The sequence below is a fragment of the Doryrhamphus excisus genome, chromosome 3 (assembly GCF_030265055.1).
Source record: "Doryrhamphus excisus isolate RoL2022-K1 chromosome 3, RoL_Dexc_1.0, whole genome shotgun sequence".
NCBI lineage: Eukaryota > Metazoa > Chordata > Actinopteri > Syngnathiformes > Syngnathidae > Doryrhamphus > Doryrhamphus excisus.
Window position 1 is genome coordinate 2,268,631 of NC_080468.1, and position 19,311 is coordinate 2,287,941.

Genomic DNA, 19,311 nt, shown 5'->3' on the forward strand with positions numbered 1-19,311 from the left:
TGAGCGTTGCCACGTCTACTCAACATTTAGTTTCTCACACGAAGTATAATAGCAACGTCACTTCATTTGAATACCATGACTAGATTGTTTTATAATGTATGTGAAATGCTCGCCTTTATATTTAATTTTATGGTGATACTGATTTGATTTTAAAAAGGAGTAGACAATATAAAAGTGTACAGCTCTCCTTGTATGCTCCTCCTATAGCATGACCTAAATTTAACCACTGAACCACCATGACAAACCTTATTAATGAGCTTGTAAATAGACATTATTTTGGAACTAATGTGGCCTATCCCATAGAAACATTTCTGAGGCGCTAGTAAAAAGCAGCCACGATAACAACACGAAATCAACTGTGCGAGATAAATAGCTTAATATAGAATAACCAATAACTTTATTTTGCTCAAATAATTTGTAATAATAGTAAGGAGGCTTGTTGATATGGAATGGCTGCATTGTCCTATATTGTCAACAAATATGCTCGTTGATAAACATTATTTTTGTTTGCCAAGTCAGTCGCAATATGGACACCCCTTGAATTGCGTGTCTTGCTCTCTTTCGCTCTCTCGCGGTGCATTGTGGTCTATGTGCTGGAGGAAGCTGCTGCTGCTGCTTCACGGGAATCTGAAGAATTCGAGGTGGCCGCCAAGTCAAATTACTTTTGTCTACCGCCGATTCCTTGACTTCTCGGCCTGTCCCCACACTCTCTACGGTAACGGTGAGTATTTTTACTTAGTCATATCACTTATAAGTAGCAGGCGCGTGTAGCGACTTTGCTAACATTAGCTGCGCGAGTTCACCAAGGGAAGCTCGTTAGTAGTTAATGCTATGCTATGCTAACAGCGAGCAGGGCTTCTAGTTAGCTGCTTTGCTTTTTTTGTACTGCTTTTCGTCCTTTTGAAGAGTAGTCTATCATTAAAAGCGACACGGTTTAATCACAGACGTCACCATCAGACCATCCCACACCCACTGGCGTGTTAACCGTTATAAAGGCAGCCCTTGCTTCGCTAATTCATGAGCGAAATTAACTGCGATCTTAACGGCTTCTTGGTGTTGTTCATGAACAACTTTATGGTCTGGCGACTTGGCTCCATTCGAAGGTTTGACGTAGAAAGTCAGCCTTAAAGTACTTCAACTTTGAGTAATACTAGTAGAAGTCACAGGATGCAGTTGGAGTGTAGTTCACAGGAAAGAAGCTTATCTGTTTTTTTTTTTGTTTTTTTTTTCCCCCCACTTGAGCCCTTCTTTTACAAAAGCAAACCAGACTTCCTGTCTCTCACACTGCAAGGCTCACAATCAACCAGGCAGATGACGCAGTCCTACCATTGCACAAAGTATTTATACAGATGTGTTTTTTGTGTGTATTGTAAGTATTTTGACTTTTCTTCCAGGCTCAGCAAGGTATCAACAATCATGTCTCACAGCGACAAGATAAAAGTGAGTCTTTTATTTTTGCTTTTATGCACCATCACAATGGATTAGGAATAAATACCTCGGCACGTGATTGAAGTGTAGACTTTTAGCCTGAATTAAAGAGTTCTCACAGAGACAGTCAGTCAATTTTGAAAGAGCTTAAAACTAGGGATCGACCGATATGTTTTTTTTTCGGGACGATACCAAGCTTTTTCCATCACCCTTATCCTATGGCCGATTTTGCTTGGGTGGATATTTGTGGCCGATACTGCTTTTGCTCCCTCAATTTACATGAAAAAATGACGATGATAACAAATATTACAGGTCTCAAGGTTAAACAAATATTTATTTAAATGTAAACACTGAACACAGTAGGATTCAGCTTTCTTAAACACACATTTAAACACCATTATCAACTTTAAAAGGAATAAATATTCAACCATGTGCAAAACATTTCTGTCGTACGGTATATTTTCAAGCACGTATATTGCATGCACTCGGCGTTCATGTTTCCTATTTCAAAGCAGGTGGCAATTTTTAATTTTTTTAATTTTAAAGTTTAACTGTTCGAGGCAAATTAAAAGTTGAAAACGTACCTTTGTTGTGATTCACCACTCTTGCAGTCTGGGAGGGGTACCGGGACTACGTGTGTTGCAGGGTCCTTCGGCAACACAAAGCTGCCCGGCGGATGTCTGTCTGTAAATCATGCGAAAAAATACATCGGCGAACCCACGCGCGTATTGGCCAATACCGATTCAAGTAGAGAACGCAAATATCGGCCCAATATATCGGCTGGCAAAACTATATTTTGAAGGGGACCTCGTATGCTTTTTCCGCTTTTCTGACCTGTAAATGTAGTTAGAATGTTGTATTCTCGTGTTAAACGATGCCAAAGTTTCAGATAATGAGGTTTGTGCATTTGGAAGTTAGCCCTGGATGAAGTTTAGGATGCCTCAAAACGCTCTGTTTCAGAGGGTGTTGCAAAACAGTTCCTTTGTGATGCCACAGAGGAGTGGTTCTCCTTATGGGTGTGGCTGTCAACGGCATTTCCCACGGGATCTGTTTTTGTGAACATGAATGGGAAATATCCGCCAAACAAGCCAGAAGTGGTACGCTCTCGCTGGGAAATGTGCATTCATGCCAGACATGCTGTGCGTCCACGCGGTGGTACCATCACATTCAGATTCTGAGCCCCACGGCACCAGCGATTCTGGTAATGACTTGATGAATACAGTTTTTAACTCGATAGACATGGAAGTAACAACCCATAGTCACCTTTAAACTCTGATTATTCATTGTTCAAGACGGCCGCTATCTAGCGAACTAGAGAGCAAAGCAGATGTCCTAGGAATTTATTTCAAAAATATTAAAAAAAAACCCACTTCCACACGTAATGGGAGGAGAGCTTTTTTCCCCCTCTACTCTTCACGTCAGACACGCCATGGCTAATTTCATGGCATCATGAAGTGTTAAAGTAAAGTGATATAAGGTAATAGTGACCAGAATACTACCCATCACTTGTATTTCAATATATTGTGACAAATAATAGACCATAGTGGGTTGCACGGTGGCCCCACTCAGGTATCTCTGTGTGGAGTTTGCATGTTCTCCCTGTGCATGCGTGGGTTTTCTCCGGGTACTCCGGTGTCCTCCCACATTCCAAAAACATGCTAGGTTAATTGGCCACTCCAAATTGTCCATAGGTATGAATGTGAGTGTGAATGGTTGTTTGTCTGTATGTGCCCTGTGATTGGCTGGCGACCAGACCAGTCCGCCTCTCCCCCAAAGACAGCTGGGATAGGCTCCAACATGCCCGCGACCCTTGTGAGGATAAGCGGTATCGAAAATGGATGGATGGATAGACCATAGTTTACCATGAAGCAGTGTTAATTAATTAACACTACAATATGATGAGGGAGTGGTAATTGTTAGTGAGATGTGTTTTTTCTGGGGAACAAACGGCCTTTCTCAGAGAAAACGTTTTTTGACTAAAAAATCCACAAATTGTCTGGTCCATAAATGCTAAAAATGCCAACACGTGACATTCAATACCATGAAGAAGCTGTGTCCAAACTTTTGACTGGTAGTGTATGTAGTTTGAAAAGCTGTCCTTTTGTGTTCAGGTAGTTCTGCACGGCTTTAAGCCCCAGCGCAGTAAACACTGGAATGAGGGGTGGGAGGTCTTCTGCAAACAGATTGCAGAGGAGTCATCGTGTTGAACCTAAATGCCTCGGGATGTAGTGAGCGGCTGTCTCCTTGATCATAGTTTACAAATGTTTGTCATGTAACAGGAACTGGGGGGGCTCACATTTAGCTTGTTTATTTGACTTATGTGTTTTTCTACTTTCTCTTCCTTGTTTCTGCAGCAAGGCCAGTTCACTAACCCTGAGACGCCAGGGTATGTTGGATTTGCCAACCTGCCAAATCAGGTTCACCGCAAGTCCGTTAAAAAGGGTTTTGAGTTCACTCTTATGGTTGTCGGTAAGTTTTCATGTAGATTTGCACTAAACACTGACCCTGAATCCGTGTCCCTTGCCCTTTTGGTATTCCGTTTGTTTTTAATGCATAAGGAAGACATCAGTCTAGTTGCTCAGCTGGGGTCTTCAGCAGTGTAAACTCCTGTGACTGTGTGACTTTCCAGCCCTCACTTGGGAAAGGGGGAGGGGGTGGAAGCTCTGAGCAACATTGTTGCTCATCCCCCCTTTTTTTGCTTTCAAATGAACCAGTGGAATGCAGTCAGTGGGCCTGCCGGGATTGGTTCATAGAGTGGACCAGGCCTGCTCGTCTCTTGACCTCACTAATGAGTTCTGTAGCTAATCATTTTGTTCTGCACATGACAACCACTGTAATTCACATTCTCTTAATTATTACCCCAAATCTCTTACATTGTGTATTAAATGCTGACGTTGCTTTGGTGGGGAACCACAGGCATGACATTCCCCTTGAAATGGTTGCTTGAGGCCGTGTTGATTATGAGACATCCTGACATTTAATGAACTTTGGTGTCTTGTATGATTTTTTTCGGTGCAAGTACAAAATAGAGGAACTTAGCTATGTAGTACTCGTCCCAGTTCTCACTGTCATGAGTTGGACATGCTTTGTTTGTTAGTGTCTGATCAGTTCTTTAGTTTATAGCCTAGGGCAGTGGTCCCCAAACTAAGACCCGGGGGCCGGACACGGCCCACTTCCACATTTGACCCGGCCCCCTGAACAATAAAGCATGGTCATTTTTCTGTCATCGAACTGGAAATGGTAACCTATTGTGACGTGACTACAACCACACTTTTCCCCAGTCACAGAACATAAACAAACATACGACCCTGACCCTGGCCCCCTTCAGAGGAAAGAAAAGTCATGTGGCCCTCACTGGAAAAAGTTTGGGGACCCCTGGCCTAGGGGAACACCAATGTCATGGGGGTAAAAAAACTCACCAGTGCACCTGAATGCCTCATGATGCAGAAAGGAGACGGAACATAAAGTTCTTCATTGCTCTTTGTGCATTACATGAACAAATAAGTAAGCTTGATGATTTTGTGCAGTGAGAGTGTTGTTGAAAAAATATGTATGGAGGCTGATTCATTATCAGTTTATCAGCGCTCTTGCAGATAAGTGCAGGAGTGCATGCTTTAGATCAAACGTCTGAAGGGGTACGCCACTGTAAAAACATTGGGAACCACTGGTTTGCAGTAAATTATACACACTCCGCTGTTTCCCCCATGGCTGCATTTAGGGGTGTAGATGCATCTAATTTGCATCATTGGCCATGGTGCATGAGCATGGCATTTTAAAGTTTTTTATTGGCCCTCGGTGGAAATACTTTGTACACCTCTGGTATCTTTATGACCATAGAAATGCATTGGATTACATGATTTGATTTTAGGATGTACACGCTTAATGCAAAAGGCTTAATTTGCAGCGCCAACGTCTTAGGCCACCATTTAGCACTGACCACATACAACTAGAATGTGACAAGGCTGACGAGGTAATACGGTGTGCACATTAAAGTACAACATATTGAATAGTGGACTTGTATTTAGCACCAGCAATATATAAATGTATGTATGTTCTCTGGTTAGTTTTTGCAGATCCTAAGACTGACGGATCACTACACACACTGACACGCCTTCCTTGCGTGCTGGGATCAGCCACATGATACCTCTGGGAAAGATGAAGCCACATTCAGTCTTGTGTGTCTTATGTTTTCCTGGTTCTTAGCCTAGTCCAGTGTGTTACCCAGGCAGATGTCTTTTTCCTTGCATCAGCAAATGCTGCACACCACACAAGGAGAGATGATAAGCATTAATACTTTTATTATTCTTTGTGGCCAAAAGGGGAATCTGGACTTGGAAAATCCACCCTGATCAACAGCCTCTTCCTGACTGACCTCTACCCTGAGAGGATCATTCCTGGGGCAGCAGGTAGAACACATACCCGTAGACCAGTCCTTCTCAAATAGTGGGGCGGGCCATGTTTGCCATGTTAGTGAGCGTCATTGACTCGCGGTCCTTTTTGTTCATTCTCAAACAGAAAAGATCGAGAGGACGGTTCAGATCGAAGCATCCACAGTGGAAATTGAAGAGCGAGGGGTGAAGCTGCGACTCACTGTGGTTGACACCCCAGGATACGGAGATGCCATCAACAGCCAGGACTGGTGTGTAACAAAAGTGTTACATGGAACATGAAGTAGGCGTGGGCCGGTATGAGATTGTGATGGTATGATAACCATGGGCAAAAATATCCCGGTTTGACGGTTTCACAGTATTATACTAAAATATGCATTATTATGAAATATCCTTATTGAAAAGAGAGGAAAAGTAAATCATTATGGCAGGACACACTGACATGAAGTGTTTTTTGCTCGTTATGAGTAGGGAGTAAGTTTATCCCCCACTCCTGTCTCCTAGGCAATCAAATCCCCACGGTGGTGACCCTCGATGTCGACTGCTCAAAGCGCCTTTGAACGCTAACGATGACTGTGCTATCTATGTGTCAACACATTAAAGCAACATTTTAGTGGGTTTGAAACCTTGTTTTTTTTCATACGGAGGTATACCTTGAAACCGGTAACCAGCCCGTGCCTAAACATAAGATTTCAAGGAAAAAGCCCAAAGAAACAAACAGAAAGTACCTGCTGTCATTTCTGCGAAGCCACTGTATTTTACATTAGCTGTACATTCAGGGGTCAGTCATTGGTTAATTGGTTTATTACTTCCACCAAGAACAAAAGCATATTATTTTCACTGTTAGTGAGATTATGCAAAGGCTACGTACACTGCTGAATTTCATTAAACTTGCACCGCAGGAACACATTACATTTTATACATAACAAAATTCAAATGCAAATAGAGGGATTTATATTCTGTCATCTCTCAGTGGGACCGTAAACCAGGAGTACCTTGTTGGTTGACACTTGGAGTGCTTTTTTTTTTTAAATGTTCTTGTTTCTTGTGTGTGCTATGGTTTTAATGAGCACATCTGCCATATTCTACCAGTTTCAGCACTATTATCAGCTACATCGATGACCAGTTTGAGCGTTACCTCCACGACGAGAGCGGCCTCAATCGTCGGCACATTGTCGACAACAGAGTTCACTGCTGCTTCTATTTCATTTCCCCGCTCGGACACGGGTGAGTCCGGAACCATTCCCTCTGCTTCACTTGGACAACAAAACTTAATGTGTGCCTGCTCTTCCTAGCCTGAAACCCCTGGATGTTCAATTCATGAAGGCCATCCACAACAAGGTCAATGTGGTCCCTGTCATTGCCAAAGCAGACACGCTCACCCTCAGAGAGCGAGAGCGGCTCAAGCGCAGGGTGAAGACACTGTTCACTGTTATTGCATGGTCCCAATTATTGTGTGCTCGCTTCAGTCATTTCATGATGATGACCTCTTCTTGCGTATCACTCTGATGGCTCAGATTCTGGATGAAATTGATGAACATGGTATCAAGATTTACCACCTTCCCGATGCTGAATCTGATGAGGACGAGGACTTCAAAGAGCAGACCAGGATCCTCAAGGTAAACGTTTCATCTCGGACCTGTCAAAGCTGCTCGGCCATAGATTGTTGACACTTAGAGAATGACGCGCCAACGTGTGCATTTCTTCACTACACGCATTTTAACCCTTGATTTGGTTTTTGTTGCTGTCTGCATGCATTTTGTTGCATTTTTCTGGTTTCAGTCACCTTGGCCAGCCACTTGGGGGCACCTTGAGTTTCTACGCGAGTCGTGATATGCATTCGAGGTGTCCCAATCCAGATGTTTTGGCTTCTGATCTGAATCTTGCCGATTGGATCACATGCGATCCTTCTTCACTCATTCAATCCCAGCCATGTTTCCAAAAGACGTCACTCTTGGCACCGGCCATTTTTGATGATTTTGACTGATTTTGCAAGGCATACAAAATATTGTGTTCTTGGACTATATACATGTGATATATTTATTTATCAGCAATAGAACGTAGGTGAGTTTCATCAAAACACCACTTCTCAACAAAAAAGGGCTTTTTGTAAAAATATACATTTTAAGCATAACTTCCACTTTGCCACAAATTTCGCCATATATATGTATATATATTATGCCAAAATGTCTAAACAACAATGCCATCATTTTCACACTTGCAACAGAACCGTGTGTGTGCATTATGGGTGTGTGTCCACATGCATTGCGATGCGTTTGTGGGTATCGGTAAAATCCGATGCAAGCGCTGTTTTATTCATGTTCAACTTCACCCCATATGTTGTTCCCCAGGTGAAATGAATGCACCATCATTTCATGTTTTGTATTGAATATGGACGAAAGCCGTGAGGCAACTAATAGTAACTAAATAACAACTAATAGTAAAACAGCCTGGACGTTCGCACGCAAGCAGCAGCGAGAAAGTTTCTATATTTAATCCCCCCCGCATCGTTTAAATCAGGGGTCCCCAAACTTTTTCCAGTGAGGGCCACATGACTTTTCCCTCCTCTGAAGGGGGGTCAGGGTCGTTTGTTTGTTTATGTTCTATGACTGGGGCAAAGTGTGTTTGTAGTAACGTTGCCCCCAATAGGTTACCATTTCCAGTTCTATGACAGAAAAATGTACATGCTTTATTGTTCAAGGGGCCGGGTCAAATGTGGAAGTGGGCCATGTCCGGCCCCCGGGCCTTAGTTTGGGGACCACTGGTTTAAATGGTATGTTTGGAAACACTATGGAGCGGAAAGCTCGACAAAACGTCCAAGAAGCCGTCCAACGGCAGCACGACAAACCCCCTTGAAAAGGGGACACCACAACACGGACAAGTCTACCGCCGCCTCCCCGTCTAGTTCTTCGTCGGACAGCGGGGAAAAGGGGTCGGAACAAGTGGATCTTCCGCTGCTTTCCAAATTATTTCCAAGTTATTTGTCTGTCCCTGAACGAGTGTTCAGCACAGCAGAGCAGTTGGCAATTTTAAAAGGGTAGAAGTTGTTTTCCACTTTCTGCTCCCCACTACTGTATTAGCCTAGCTGCTAGTGCATTCATATTAGACAGGAATATAAACAAACATTGATTGCACTGTTGAAAGTGTCACTTCAACTTTGTTGTTGCTGTACTGTATTTTTTACAGCGGTAATTATTGTTAATTGTTTTACTCCACCACTCAACCACTGCTATTGGAATAGCATAGCCCATGTGAAAGTGGGAGGAAAGTTGTTGCTGTTTTAGATGGCAAAAAGAATGACGACGAAGTGGTGCATAGTATTTACATTGAATTTACAGCCAAGTGCCTAAAAGGAATAAAGCCAAATCTTTTTTGTAGGACCATACTGAATTCCAGTTTCCCCTTTACATATTTGCATCGTGTTGAATTGCATCATATTGCAAGAAATTGCACCATAATCATATCAGATTGCATTGATGTGAACTAAATGATTATCGTATCGCCAGAAAATTCCATGTATGGTATCGCTGGCGGTGCATGGAGATGTGCTGAGATTCACACCCCTAGTGTGCATGCGTTAAAGTGTCCCTTCAATGCATAACCTCCTTCGCGCAGCACAGCGAGATGCCTCTCCACTTCCTGGTTGCGGCATCGCATGTATTTCAATTGGGAAGATGCAGGCTGTGCTCTCATAAAATGCACTTCTGCCACCCTGTGGCACCAAACCCAAGTTGTATCATCACGTTGTTCACTGTCGACTACCGCTGTTCTCCAGGCGAGCATCCCTTTTGCAGTCGTCGGATCCAACCAGCAGATCGAGGCCAAGGGGAAGAAGGTGCGGGGCCGCCTGTACCCGTGGGGAGTGGTGGAGGTGGAGAACCCTGAACACAACGACTTCCTCAAGCTGCGCACCATGTTGATGTGAGCCAACACCTGCCGCTTCCACCCACGGTTTGATTGACTGATTGATTAACTGCACCGCGACTCCACAGTACCCACATGCAGGACCTACAGGAAGTGACCCAGGACTTGCACTATGAGAACTTCCGCTCAGATCGCCTCAAGCGCAGTGGCAGGTTGTCCTCCCACGGTTACATTCTGCCTCTATCCCCTGCGTACGTACCTGTCTGTCCGCTTGCTGTTTTCTGCACCTCCCCCACCTCAAAGCATTTGATTCCATGACCCTTTTTACAGTGAAAGTATTAGTGACCTGCTGAAATCTTACACAGGCTTGCTCAACACGTAAACAAGGACAACTAGAGCTCACTATGTCCAAGCTAGGAACATTATTATACATCTTATGATGAAATAACCTTCCTTTCATGATATTCCTCCATGATTTAATCCTGTTATGTAGTATCAGACTGTAGCGCTAGCTCATCATTTTGCATGGAAGCCAAGTTGAAGCCACGTGGAACTGAGTCGAATAGTGTAGTTGAATGGCATGTGTCGCTCATAGAGGACTTTTAACATATCATCATGGAAGTCTCAACATAGCTCAAACAGTTCTTATAGACTTTCCTCCAAAGCCAATCCAGGATAAAGGACTGATTTTACCGGCCATCTAGCCTATGATGGCGATCTGGTCTTGATTTGTCCAATTCCATGAGCGGACTATTGGAGGTAATGGTTTTTTTTTGTCTTCAAGTGGGGGGGGGTATCTCTGTTCCCCCAACTTTCACACTTCTTCTGCTTCTATGGTAGAATTTCACTGCTTTCCTTTTTGTAGTTGGATGGCCACTTTTCCTCTAGCATCCTATAGAAAACTCCCAACACTAACCCACTCACCCTTTTCCACTTTCTCTATGTGGCTTTTGTCATGTTTGCCTAAAAATGTCCTTAACGGCACAAACATGCGCTCCTCACACACAGTTACCTGACTGCCAGCACACATCAATGTACACTTGTCATCATACATTAGAAATACACGCGTACCTTTTAATAGTAGCAGCATAGTAACTGTCCCTTTTGTGACTGAAGCAGGAAGGGTCCGGAACCAGAGGAAATGGACAAGGATATGATCCTGCAGGAGAAGGAGGCCGAGGTGGGTGGTGCCACACATGATCACATACAATACAGTAGAATACATGCATAGAATCGCTCGGTTCCCAGCCAAAAATATGATTCTGTTGTATGCAGGCATACACAGGCTAATTATGTACCCCTTTTTCATTGTTCCAGCTGTCACTATACGTCACTGGCGTACATAGTAGAGGTGCTCAGTGTACCAATATAGTCCGCCATTTCATTACTGGTACCCCACTGATATCAATACTGGCAGCGGCTCTCCCCTCAAACTAACGTTGTGGAATGAACACATTGTCCTCCTTTGACTGTGATGCTTTTGGATGGGTTTCGCACACACAGCAAATACGGCTGAATGCAATGTGAGTCACATTATAAACAAATCATGAACAATTATCAACTCAAATCAAGAATTCCATCAAATAATGCTGGCAATGATTAATTATTCAAGGTGTACTTTTACTGCACTTTCAGCTTTTGAAGGCATTTACATAAATGATCTGTAGTGTGTTGGTATTGCAGCAGTTTGTGTATGTGCCTCTCACTAATTTTCTACATACTGTGTAGTAATAGGCCACCAGTTTTGAAGTACCTACAAAAGTTGTGTATAAATATGACGTCTGATCACGTGTGCTTTACAGTTGAGACGAATGCAGGAGATGATCGCCAAGATGCAGGCTCAGATGCAGAAGCAGGGCGATGGAGAGGGAGACGTTTGAAAATGTGACGGTGAGAAAGCATCCGTTTGTACATTTTAAGTAGCGCTTCACGTAGTTGATCCTCAGAAAAAATAGATTTCCTGTGTATCCCGTTGAAGGTGTTTCAGGCACCGCTTGAGCTTGATGGGAGACAGACGAAGGACAGCAGCGATCTGGTTATCGACTTGCCACTATCTTCATTCAATTCCATACGGGATCTGGATTGCTGATATATACTATATGGTAAAATATATTCAAACAGTGTTATGATACATTCTAGATAAATATATATATATTTAAGAAATAAAACTGAGTGTGTGTATATATATATATATTCAGTTTTATTTCTTAAATCTTTTTAACCTTAGTCTCAGATCATTAAGCACTGGCCAAGGGATTTCAATGTTGTCGTATGAATATTACTTTTAATACAAAAACAAACATGACATGATCATTCTTGTTGCCATCCACAAGCACATACTTGCTCCATGACGGAGCTTCACTGTGAGAGTCAAAGAAACAACTTTGTCTAAATGGACTTTCTATGTGAGAGTATCCCCACCCTCGGTCTAGAAGAGGCCACGTTACTGATGTCGTTACCCACGTGCATGCAACTCTAGAGACAAATCTTGAGTTCCAGTGAAGGGTGTTTGTTGTGTTGGGGCCTTCCCGTTGTGCATCCCTCTTACCTGTGAAGTTGGACATTACTCAAAACTATTACGTACAAATGAAGGAAAGTCAGTTGAGATGTGGTTGACCGCTGCATACTTGTTTCATGTGAAGGTCTTTACTCTCTTCTGTCCCTCATGTCAAGTGTTTTCACTTGTACTATTGTGTCTAATTCAAGGCACCAATGAACGTATTCATGACAATTAATTCCCTCACCAGCCAAAATGTGAGCTCCTGACATTCCTCTTTGAGCGCTTTGTAATCCAATATTAAAGTACCAAATATAGTTCTTGATGCAAAATGTTGTAATAAAGGTTATTTGCCAATATGAACTGGGCTATGCATGTCTTTACCCTTCGTCCAGGACTCTAAAATGTAAAACACCTTACAACAAAAGCCTTATTACTTTATCACAAACTCAACGGTCAAATAAGTTCATGTCTGCTTATAACAATGTCAGTGTCTACCAGCTCTCTCTCAATCAACAGGTCACTAGTCACGCCTGCTGACAAAAGTGTCCCAATTTTATAGTGGAATTAAATTTTATAGTTATAGTGGATAACTACTAAAATGCAGCTTGTGTAATTAAAAAAAGACATAAGACTTTTTCCCATTAAATTTATTATACCCTTTTCAGGCTAACAGGTATACACAACGTGCTAACTTTCATGGCTTTTTTGTCTTAAATACTCTCCGCTCTGAAAGAAAAAACTGTAAAAATATTTAACTACATAAAAGATCTGGGGGAGGTTTTAAAAGCAGAAGGGAGTCCTGGGGGTGCTGAGGTCCTTGTCTGATTTCTTGGACAGGTTTAGAAGACAAAAGGGGGTGGGGTTTCATCGCGAAGATGGCGTGGTGTTACCGTTTAAAGAAAACCTGATGGAACACAAAGCAGCATGTTAAGAGTAGAGGCGGGCTCATTCTGCTGAATCGTTCCAGCCAACAGTGGCCAAACCGCTTGCGAGGCTACCTGCACACTCTCTCCATCATGTGTGTGACAAGGCGGTCAGAGATGCCGGGACAGGATTCTTCTGCGAGGTTGAAGGCGTTCTCGAGTTCCTCAATGGCCCCAACTCCGCCGCCGCTCGCTCGCCGCTTCTCCTTCAACTGATGGCAAAAGGTGTGAGCGATTGGAAAGGGTGAAGGTCAAAAGGTAAGGACGCTAACGGGACCTTTTATGCTAAAAACGTTATTACAAACGCAGCTGGACTCACACGGTGTATTGACATGACCCGTGCTACATTTTAGGCTAACCAAGGTTCCATTGCATGTACATGATCCCATCCTGCAAATACCCCAATACCCCAGATGACAACTTTGTAAGGCTTCGTCACACATCTTAAAATCCTGTAGCTATCAATATCAGTGCTTCCTCAGAGTAAAGGCTAACATAGCATTGCTGTTAAAATGTGACTATTACCACCACTGTAGCTCACAAGCTGTTTGAGTCCTCCTGTCTGGAGCGTCCGGACGATGTATCGGTCGATCCTTAGTCAATACATTTGATATATATATATATATATGTATATGTGTCTGTGCCTTTGTAGAGAACACCAGTGGTTTGATCATTAGCAAGAGTATCACAGAGATAAGACATACTTCTCTGAAGATGGGTGTGACCAAGGCGGACAGGCACTGTGACTTGGGTTGCCTTTTCACTGAATCCCCCGACTATCAAGAAAAAGGATTCCAGGGGAAAAAAGGTTAGATTTTCAAATAAATTCCAAGTGTGTGTGTTTATGTTGTGTGTGTCTTGCCTCTGAGTCGGTGTGTGTGTAGCCCTTCTGTAACTTATTCATGGAGCTTGGTCTGACGGTGGGGAATGTCCACATGGGGCACGAATCCACATCACCATCGCCATCCCTGCGGAGAAACACCATGTCATTTAACGATTACTACTACAAAACACATGGAAGAAATGATAGAAGTAGACTAATGTAATTGGTACTGGGATGAATAGAAATAAACAAATCACAGCATCCATCCAGCCACCCGTTTTCCTCCGCTTATCCGGGAGTCGCGGGTTGAGCGGTCAGACTTCCCGTTCCCCGGCCACCTCCTCCAGCTCCACGGGAGGACGCCAAGGCGTTCCCAGGCCAGCTGTGAGACATAATCCCTCCGGTGTGTCCTAGGTCTGCCCCGGCACCTTTTCCTGGCTGGGCATGCCCGGATCACGTCACTAGGGAGGCATCCTGGAGGCAACCGGACTAGATGCCACCTCAACTGACTCCTCTCGATGTGAAGGAGAAGCGGCTCTACTCTGAGACCCTCAGCCTATCTCTTAGGTGAGTCCAGCTAGTCTACGGAGGAAACTCATTTCAGCTGCTTGTATCTGTGATCCTGTTCTTTCGGTCACGATCCAATGCTGGTGAGCATGGGAACATTGATAGACCAGTAAATTCACCCGTCTGGTACAGTGACCGCATTACCGCAGACGCTGCACCGATCCGTCTGTCGACCTCACGCTCCCACCTTCCTTCGGTCATGAACAAGACCCCGAGATACTTAAACTCCTCCACCTGGGGCAGGACCTCATTCCCAACACGGAGGGAGCACTCCACCCTTTTCCGACTGAGAACCATGGCCTCTGATTTGGAGATGCCGATTCTCATCCCAGAATCAGCACCCAGGCGCCTTTGTTCCATAGAACAGTGGTATGAACGGAGTGAGCCCTTTTGTCAGTCGTACAGTCTGTCTCAGTGGGTGGTAACACACAGTGCAGAAGAGCGTAGCCTTGTGAGGAGCAATGCACGGTAATTCAATGACACTATCAATACCAAGTCATGATAAATGATAACGTACTTTACAGACCTTAATGGTTTAGAGTGCATTAGAAAGGACTCCATAGCTCACTATGGCCACATGTTAACAAGTCGAACATTCTAAATTGGTTCCAAACACTGTCTTGAAGGACTTTAGGGCAGGTCCAAATGGGTCGGTATTGTGTACAACCATGTTCCTCACAGACTCACATATCAGAGTCATCAGAACTGGACTCTTCCCCGTGACCCTCAGACTTCCAGCGGCGGTACCGGTCGATGAGCTCCGTCAGATAGGCCGTCTTCTTGGTGTAACGCGTGATGAACTTGTGCTTGAGCAGCTCTTTGGCTGTTGGCCTCTACGCAGACACATTGAGGAGACGAACAGTCAAAGACAGAACACAGTCCACGAGTCCATGATGCATTATAAACAGACTTTACTCACAAAACGGGGGTCTTTATTTAGACATGCCTCCACAAACTCTTTGAAAGGCTTGCTGTAAGGTCCGTCCAACGTGGGTGGAGTGTTTTTGGGGATGAGGAAGAGGACCCTCATGGGGTGTAAGTCAGAGTTGGGAGGTTCGCCTTTCGCCAGCTCAATGGCTGTGATGCCGAGCGACCAAATATCAGCCTAATGGATGGAAAATGACACAGTTTGCTTTGACTGACACTTCTTTCAATCTCTTTCATAGCACTTCCTGGTCAGCCAGGGAATAATACAATGTAGCAGGAGAGCTCAGAGTTGCCTACTTAGCATCTGTGTCGTTATACTCGGCAAGAATTCAGACACCTCTAGATTCTGTTGTTCAAAAAAGCCACTAGGGCCACAAATTTGGCGACTTTTCTGGTCTGTTTGGACATGGAAGCACATATCACGGTTCTCAGCGGGCAGACAGATATGAGCTCTGCCCATATCTATTGTTACAAAATTGTTATTTTGATGTAAAACATGATGTACACTACCGCTCAAAAGTTTGGGATCACTTGGAAATTTATTTTGTCCAGTCTGAGGTATGGCCTTTTTTGGCAGTCCTGCTATGAAGTCCCGCATCCTGAAGTCGCCGCTTCACTGTTGATACTGACACTGGTGTTTGATGGCTACTATTTAGTGCAGCTGTGAGGCATCTTTGTCTTAAACTACACACTCTCTTGCACAGTTGTGCAGCGTTTTTCTGTCCTTGTTAGACCCAGTTTGTGCTGCTCTCTGAAGGGAGTAGTTAACAGCATGGTAAGAGATTTTAGTTTTTTTCCAATCATCTATTAGTCTTATAAAATGATGAACTTGGATTAGCAGCCATACCAGGAGATTGATGCAGACGACTGACAGTTGTTGATAGTAGGCCTCTATGCAAAAATGGAGATCCTTCTTTAAATATCATCTGATTCATTTTAATTGTTTGTGAAATGGATGAAATGTTTGTGAAATTGAAGAAAATGTTTGTGAAATGCATGAACATTTGTTTTTCTTTGGAAAACAAAGACATTTGCAAGTGATCCCAAACTTTTGAGCGGTAGTGTACATTTCTTGTGTTGTTTATGTTGTGGTATAGGTGTTTCCATATTTCAGCTGTCACAAAGTCTAAAAAAAAAATGTCAAAGTGAAAGTTATTCTTGAAATGTATCTTTTCACAAAAAGCTGCTTTTCTTCCGCGTTTTGTCGGGAACTGCTATTTTCCTGAAACTTACCTAAGTTCTACTACTGATTTCTACAGAACGGAGATTGAAAGAGTTAAGCGTCCAATGAGGACACACTTTATTACCCCCCCACACAAAGACTAGCTTTAAGCTTAATGTTTTACTTAAAGTGACAAGTCTCACCTTGAAGTCGTAGGCCGACTGTTTGATGACTTCCGGCGCCATCCAAAAGGGCGTGCCCACAAATGTGTTCCTCTTAATCTGAGTGTCTGTCAACTGTCCAGCCACCCCAAAATCTGCCAGCTTCACATCGCCCTGCTCTGACAAGAGCACGTTGGCAGCTGGACATAAAAAGTGAGCAAGAAAATACACAGTTGATCTTTAAATCATCATTAAAATACCTATTTGCGTTATGAGCAGCGTTGTCCTTATCACCTTTAATATCTCTGTGAATCTTCCTTTCAGAGTGCAAATACTCCAAGCCCTTAAGGATCTCCCGCAATATGGTGGCAATGTACGTCTCTTCAAGAGGCCCTGGACGCAGCTGGGGGTGAAAAGTAACACTTTTGCTTTTAGATTTCAGGATTTTTAACAACTTAAAGCTACAAGAAAATGAATCTTACCAGATCCAAAGCAGATCCTCCACCTAAATATTCCATGATAATCCAAAGTTTGGTCCCCTGGTAGACAAAATACGGACAATAAGATGTTTCAAGTACACACAGTTGCTAGTACAGCATTATGAGTGAAAATGAGTCAACACACAGACATTATCGTCTAAATGGCTAGCAACACCGAAATGTGTGGCGTGTATTCACCTGTGTGGATAACAGGTGCAAACAATGATCTCACCTTCAGGTATGAGCCATAATATTTGGTCACAAACGGACTGTCACACTGACTCAGCACTGTGATCTCCTGCTGAATGTCTTCGATCTCATCCTCCGCCTCCTCCAGGTCAATGATTTTAATAGCCACCACCTCTTTTGTGCGGTTGTTGATACCTTTGTAGACCTCTCCGAAGGATCCCTTCCCAATGCGCTCTTGCTTGGTGAAGTACTCTTCGGGATCCAGCCGGGTATTCTGGTCCAGTCATAGCAAATGAGATCAAATTTGACTGACTGTTTAAACAGCTGATGAGGCAATGGATTTATAATGGCATTCGACTGTGCTGACAATTAATTCTACACATTGTTGGCGGGTGCACTGCATATGTATTCACTGTACTCTTCCTCAGTGTTTTGATGTGTAGAGTAATTGTCATGGCAACTGAGTCAAACTCATTATGGGCGTCTCCTGCTGAGAAATGCAAAGAGTATGTGCCAAAGGCAAGCAGACATTATAATGGGTGTCAACTTTCTAAATATAGGAAAATGTTCAAATACACAGTTTAAAATATAAACAATGTTTTGTTCCTCCAAACAACTGGACATAGACTCGTGTCTGAACTTTGAGCTGTAAGCAATTCCTGACTCATTAAATAATTGTTTTTGGACAGTTGTCCTCCCATCCCAGGATGGTTTTGGCTTAGGCTACTCAACTAAATTGTTCTGGGTGAGGCTTGGACTTTGTTTTCACATCGGTAAATGACAATAGCATCAGTTAACTCTTAAGATCAAAGATCCCCTGTCATTTTTAAAGGACCTGCTGCTGCAGCAAAAAAAGAACCCTTGTCATAGATCTCCTAGATGTGGTTTTAGAAATCTTGATATCAAAAAATGATATCGAACTTGCAGGCCTATGGGATGTCACTGCCCGGCAGGAATTGGCTCATGGGGCACCAGTTGGATATCCGTTGTCTAAGGTTTACTGTGTGCATTAACCTACCTTATGACTTACCCTATCTAATTACACCGTGAAGCTTGACTTGACATTCAAAAAATGTTGCTTAATGCTTATGGATAACATGCTTCGTCACCGTCCCACTCATAATGAAAGTCTGTTGTCTTGTCCTGACAAGTGTGTGAAGAGCATATATGTACCTGGTTCTGCATGTCCCGTAGGTGTGCCATGTCTTCTTTCGCTTAGAATGCTTCAAGGAAGGACACTGTTGTCTCCTTCAGAGGTTAGCGATATGTCCGCTAAGTATTCTTCCTGCCCTCGTCGCTGTTTATGAAGCTAGCTAGCTAGGTGGCTAGCCAACAAGATAAACACCCAGGCTGCTGCTTCTTTTAACGGGGCTGTCACTCCGTCTTCGGCCTCCAAGTCCAGCGGAGGAGCCAACAGCCCAGCTACTACCGAGTTACTGACCGATACACTCCATTTGTGTCCGCGGTAGTGGACAAAGAGAATAATATCCCTTCTGAGTTTGATATTTTTAATTCATTTCACGACGCGTCCTGCCCGTTCAGTCGCTTGAGGACAAAATAATGGCTCGAGAAGAGGACGCATGCGCACTTTTTTCCCTAATGGTGGGATTGTGGGACTTGTATGCCTTTCTACCTCTAGGGCCTCTTACAAACCTTGACTGAATTATTGTATTAGATTGGGCACACCGTATTTAAAAATAGCAGACTTTATTTTCATGACTGACGTGTATAAAAACATTATTTCCACTGTCCACTGTAACCCTGGCATATAATCAGTTATCATTTTATAATGAAAATATCTATTTTTTTTAACCAAAAATAAATACTTGTATATTTTTAAATTTGAAGACATCGGAAGACAGAATTTATTTGTTTATTTGAGCGACTGTCATTATGGTTT

The 19,311-nt window shown here is 43.3% G+C and overlaps 2 protein-coding genes across 4 annotated transcripts; one reads left to right on the plus strand and one right to left on the minus strand.

Moving 5' to 3' along the window:
• The first annotated feature begins 555 nt into the window (after positions 1-555).
• On the plus strand, positions 556-12,540 carry LOC131125133 (septin-2B). 3 transcript variants are annotated; one of them, XM_058066349.1, is made up of 13 exons: positions 556-721; positions 1,395-1,440; positions 3,783-3,897; positions 5,748-5,834; positions 5,944-6,067; positions 6,909-7,043; positions 7,112-7,229; positions 7,334-7,435; positions 9,592-9,737; positions 9,809-9,931; positions 10,797-10,860; positions 11,483-11,570; positions 11,659-12,540. In XM_058066349.1, the coding sequence occupies exons 2-12, from the start codon at positions 1,417-1,419 to the stop codon at positions 11,558-11,560; spliced, it is 1,116 nt and encodes a 371-aa protein (XP_057922332.1). In that variant the 5' UTR covers positions 556-721; positions 1,395-1,416; the 3' UTR covers positions 11,561-11,570; positions 11,659-12,540. The 3 variants fall into 3 exon arrangements, with proteins under 3 accessions (XP_057922332.1, XP_057922333.1, XP_057922335.1); XM_058066350.1 differs by having other exon boundaries at positions 557-721; positions 10,800-10,860; XM_058066352.1 differs by having other exon boundaries at positions 558-721; positions 9,809-9,892; positions 10,800-10,860.
• A 271-nt stretch (positions 12,541-12,811) lies between these two features.
• LOC131125132 (serine/threonine-protein kinase 25-like) lies at positions 12,812-18,979 on the minus strand. Its single transcript, XM_058066348.1, has 11 exons — positions 18,585-18,979; positions 17,455-17,685; positions 17,226-17,282; positions 17,038-17,146; positions 16,786-16,943; positions 15,413-15,598; positions 15,181-15,326; positions 13,966-14,071; positions 13,808-13,879; positions 13,179-13,315; positions 12,812-13,084 (listed from the first exon to the last, which is right to left on the minus strand). Exons 1-11 carry the CDS (start codon positions 18,612-18,614, stop codon positions 13,045-13,047), a joined length of 1,272 nt encoding a protein of 423 aa, XP_057922331.1. The 5' UTR covers positions 18,615-18,979; the 3' UTR covers positions 12,812-13,044.
• Positions 18,980-19,311: the final 332 nt, after the last annotated feature.

What these genes read in the sequence shown, in the direction of transcription:
- LOC131125133 (XM_058066349.1), top strand. Translation starts at nt 1,417, where the DNA reads ATGTCTCACAGCGACAAGATAAAA. An exon ending in CTCACAGCGACAAGATAAAA is followed by an intron (nt 1,441 to 3,782) that starts GTGAGTCTTTTA and finishes TTGTTTCTGCAG; the next exon opens with CAAGGCCAGTTCACTAACCC. An exon ending in GAGAGCGGCTCAAGCGCAGG is followed by an intron (nt 7,230 to 7,333) that starts GTGAAGACACTG and finishes CTGATGGCTCAG; the next exon opens with ATTCTGGATGAAATTGATGA.
- LOC131125132 (XM_058066348.1), bottom strand. Translation starts at nt 18,614, where the DNA reads ATGGCACACCTACGGGACATGCAGAACCAG. An exon ending in TACGGGACATGCAGAACCAG is followed by an intron (nt 17,686 to 18,584) that starts GTACATATATGC and finishes TGACTGGACCAG; the next exon opens with AATACCCGGCTGGATCCCGA. An exon ending in TCACACCCATCTTCAGAGAA is followed by an intron (nt 13,316 to 13,807) that starts GTATGTCTTATC and finishes TTTTGCCATCAG; the next exon opens with TTGAAGGAGAAGCGGCGAGC.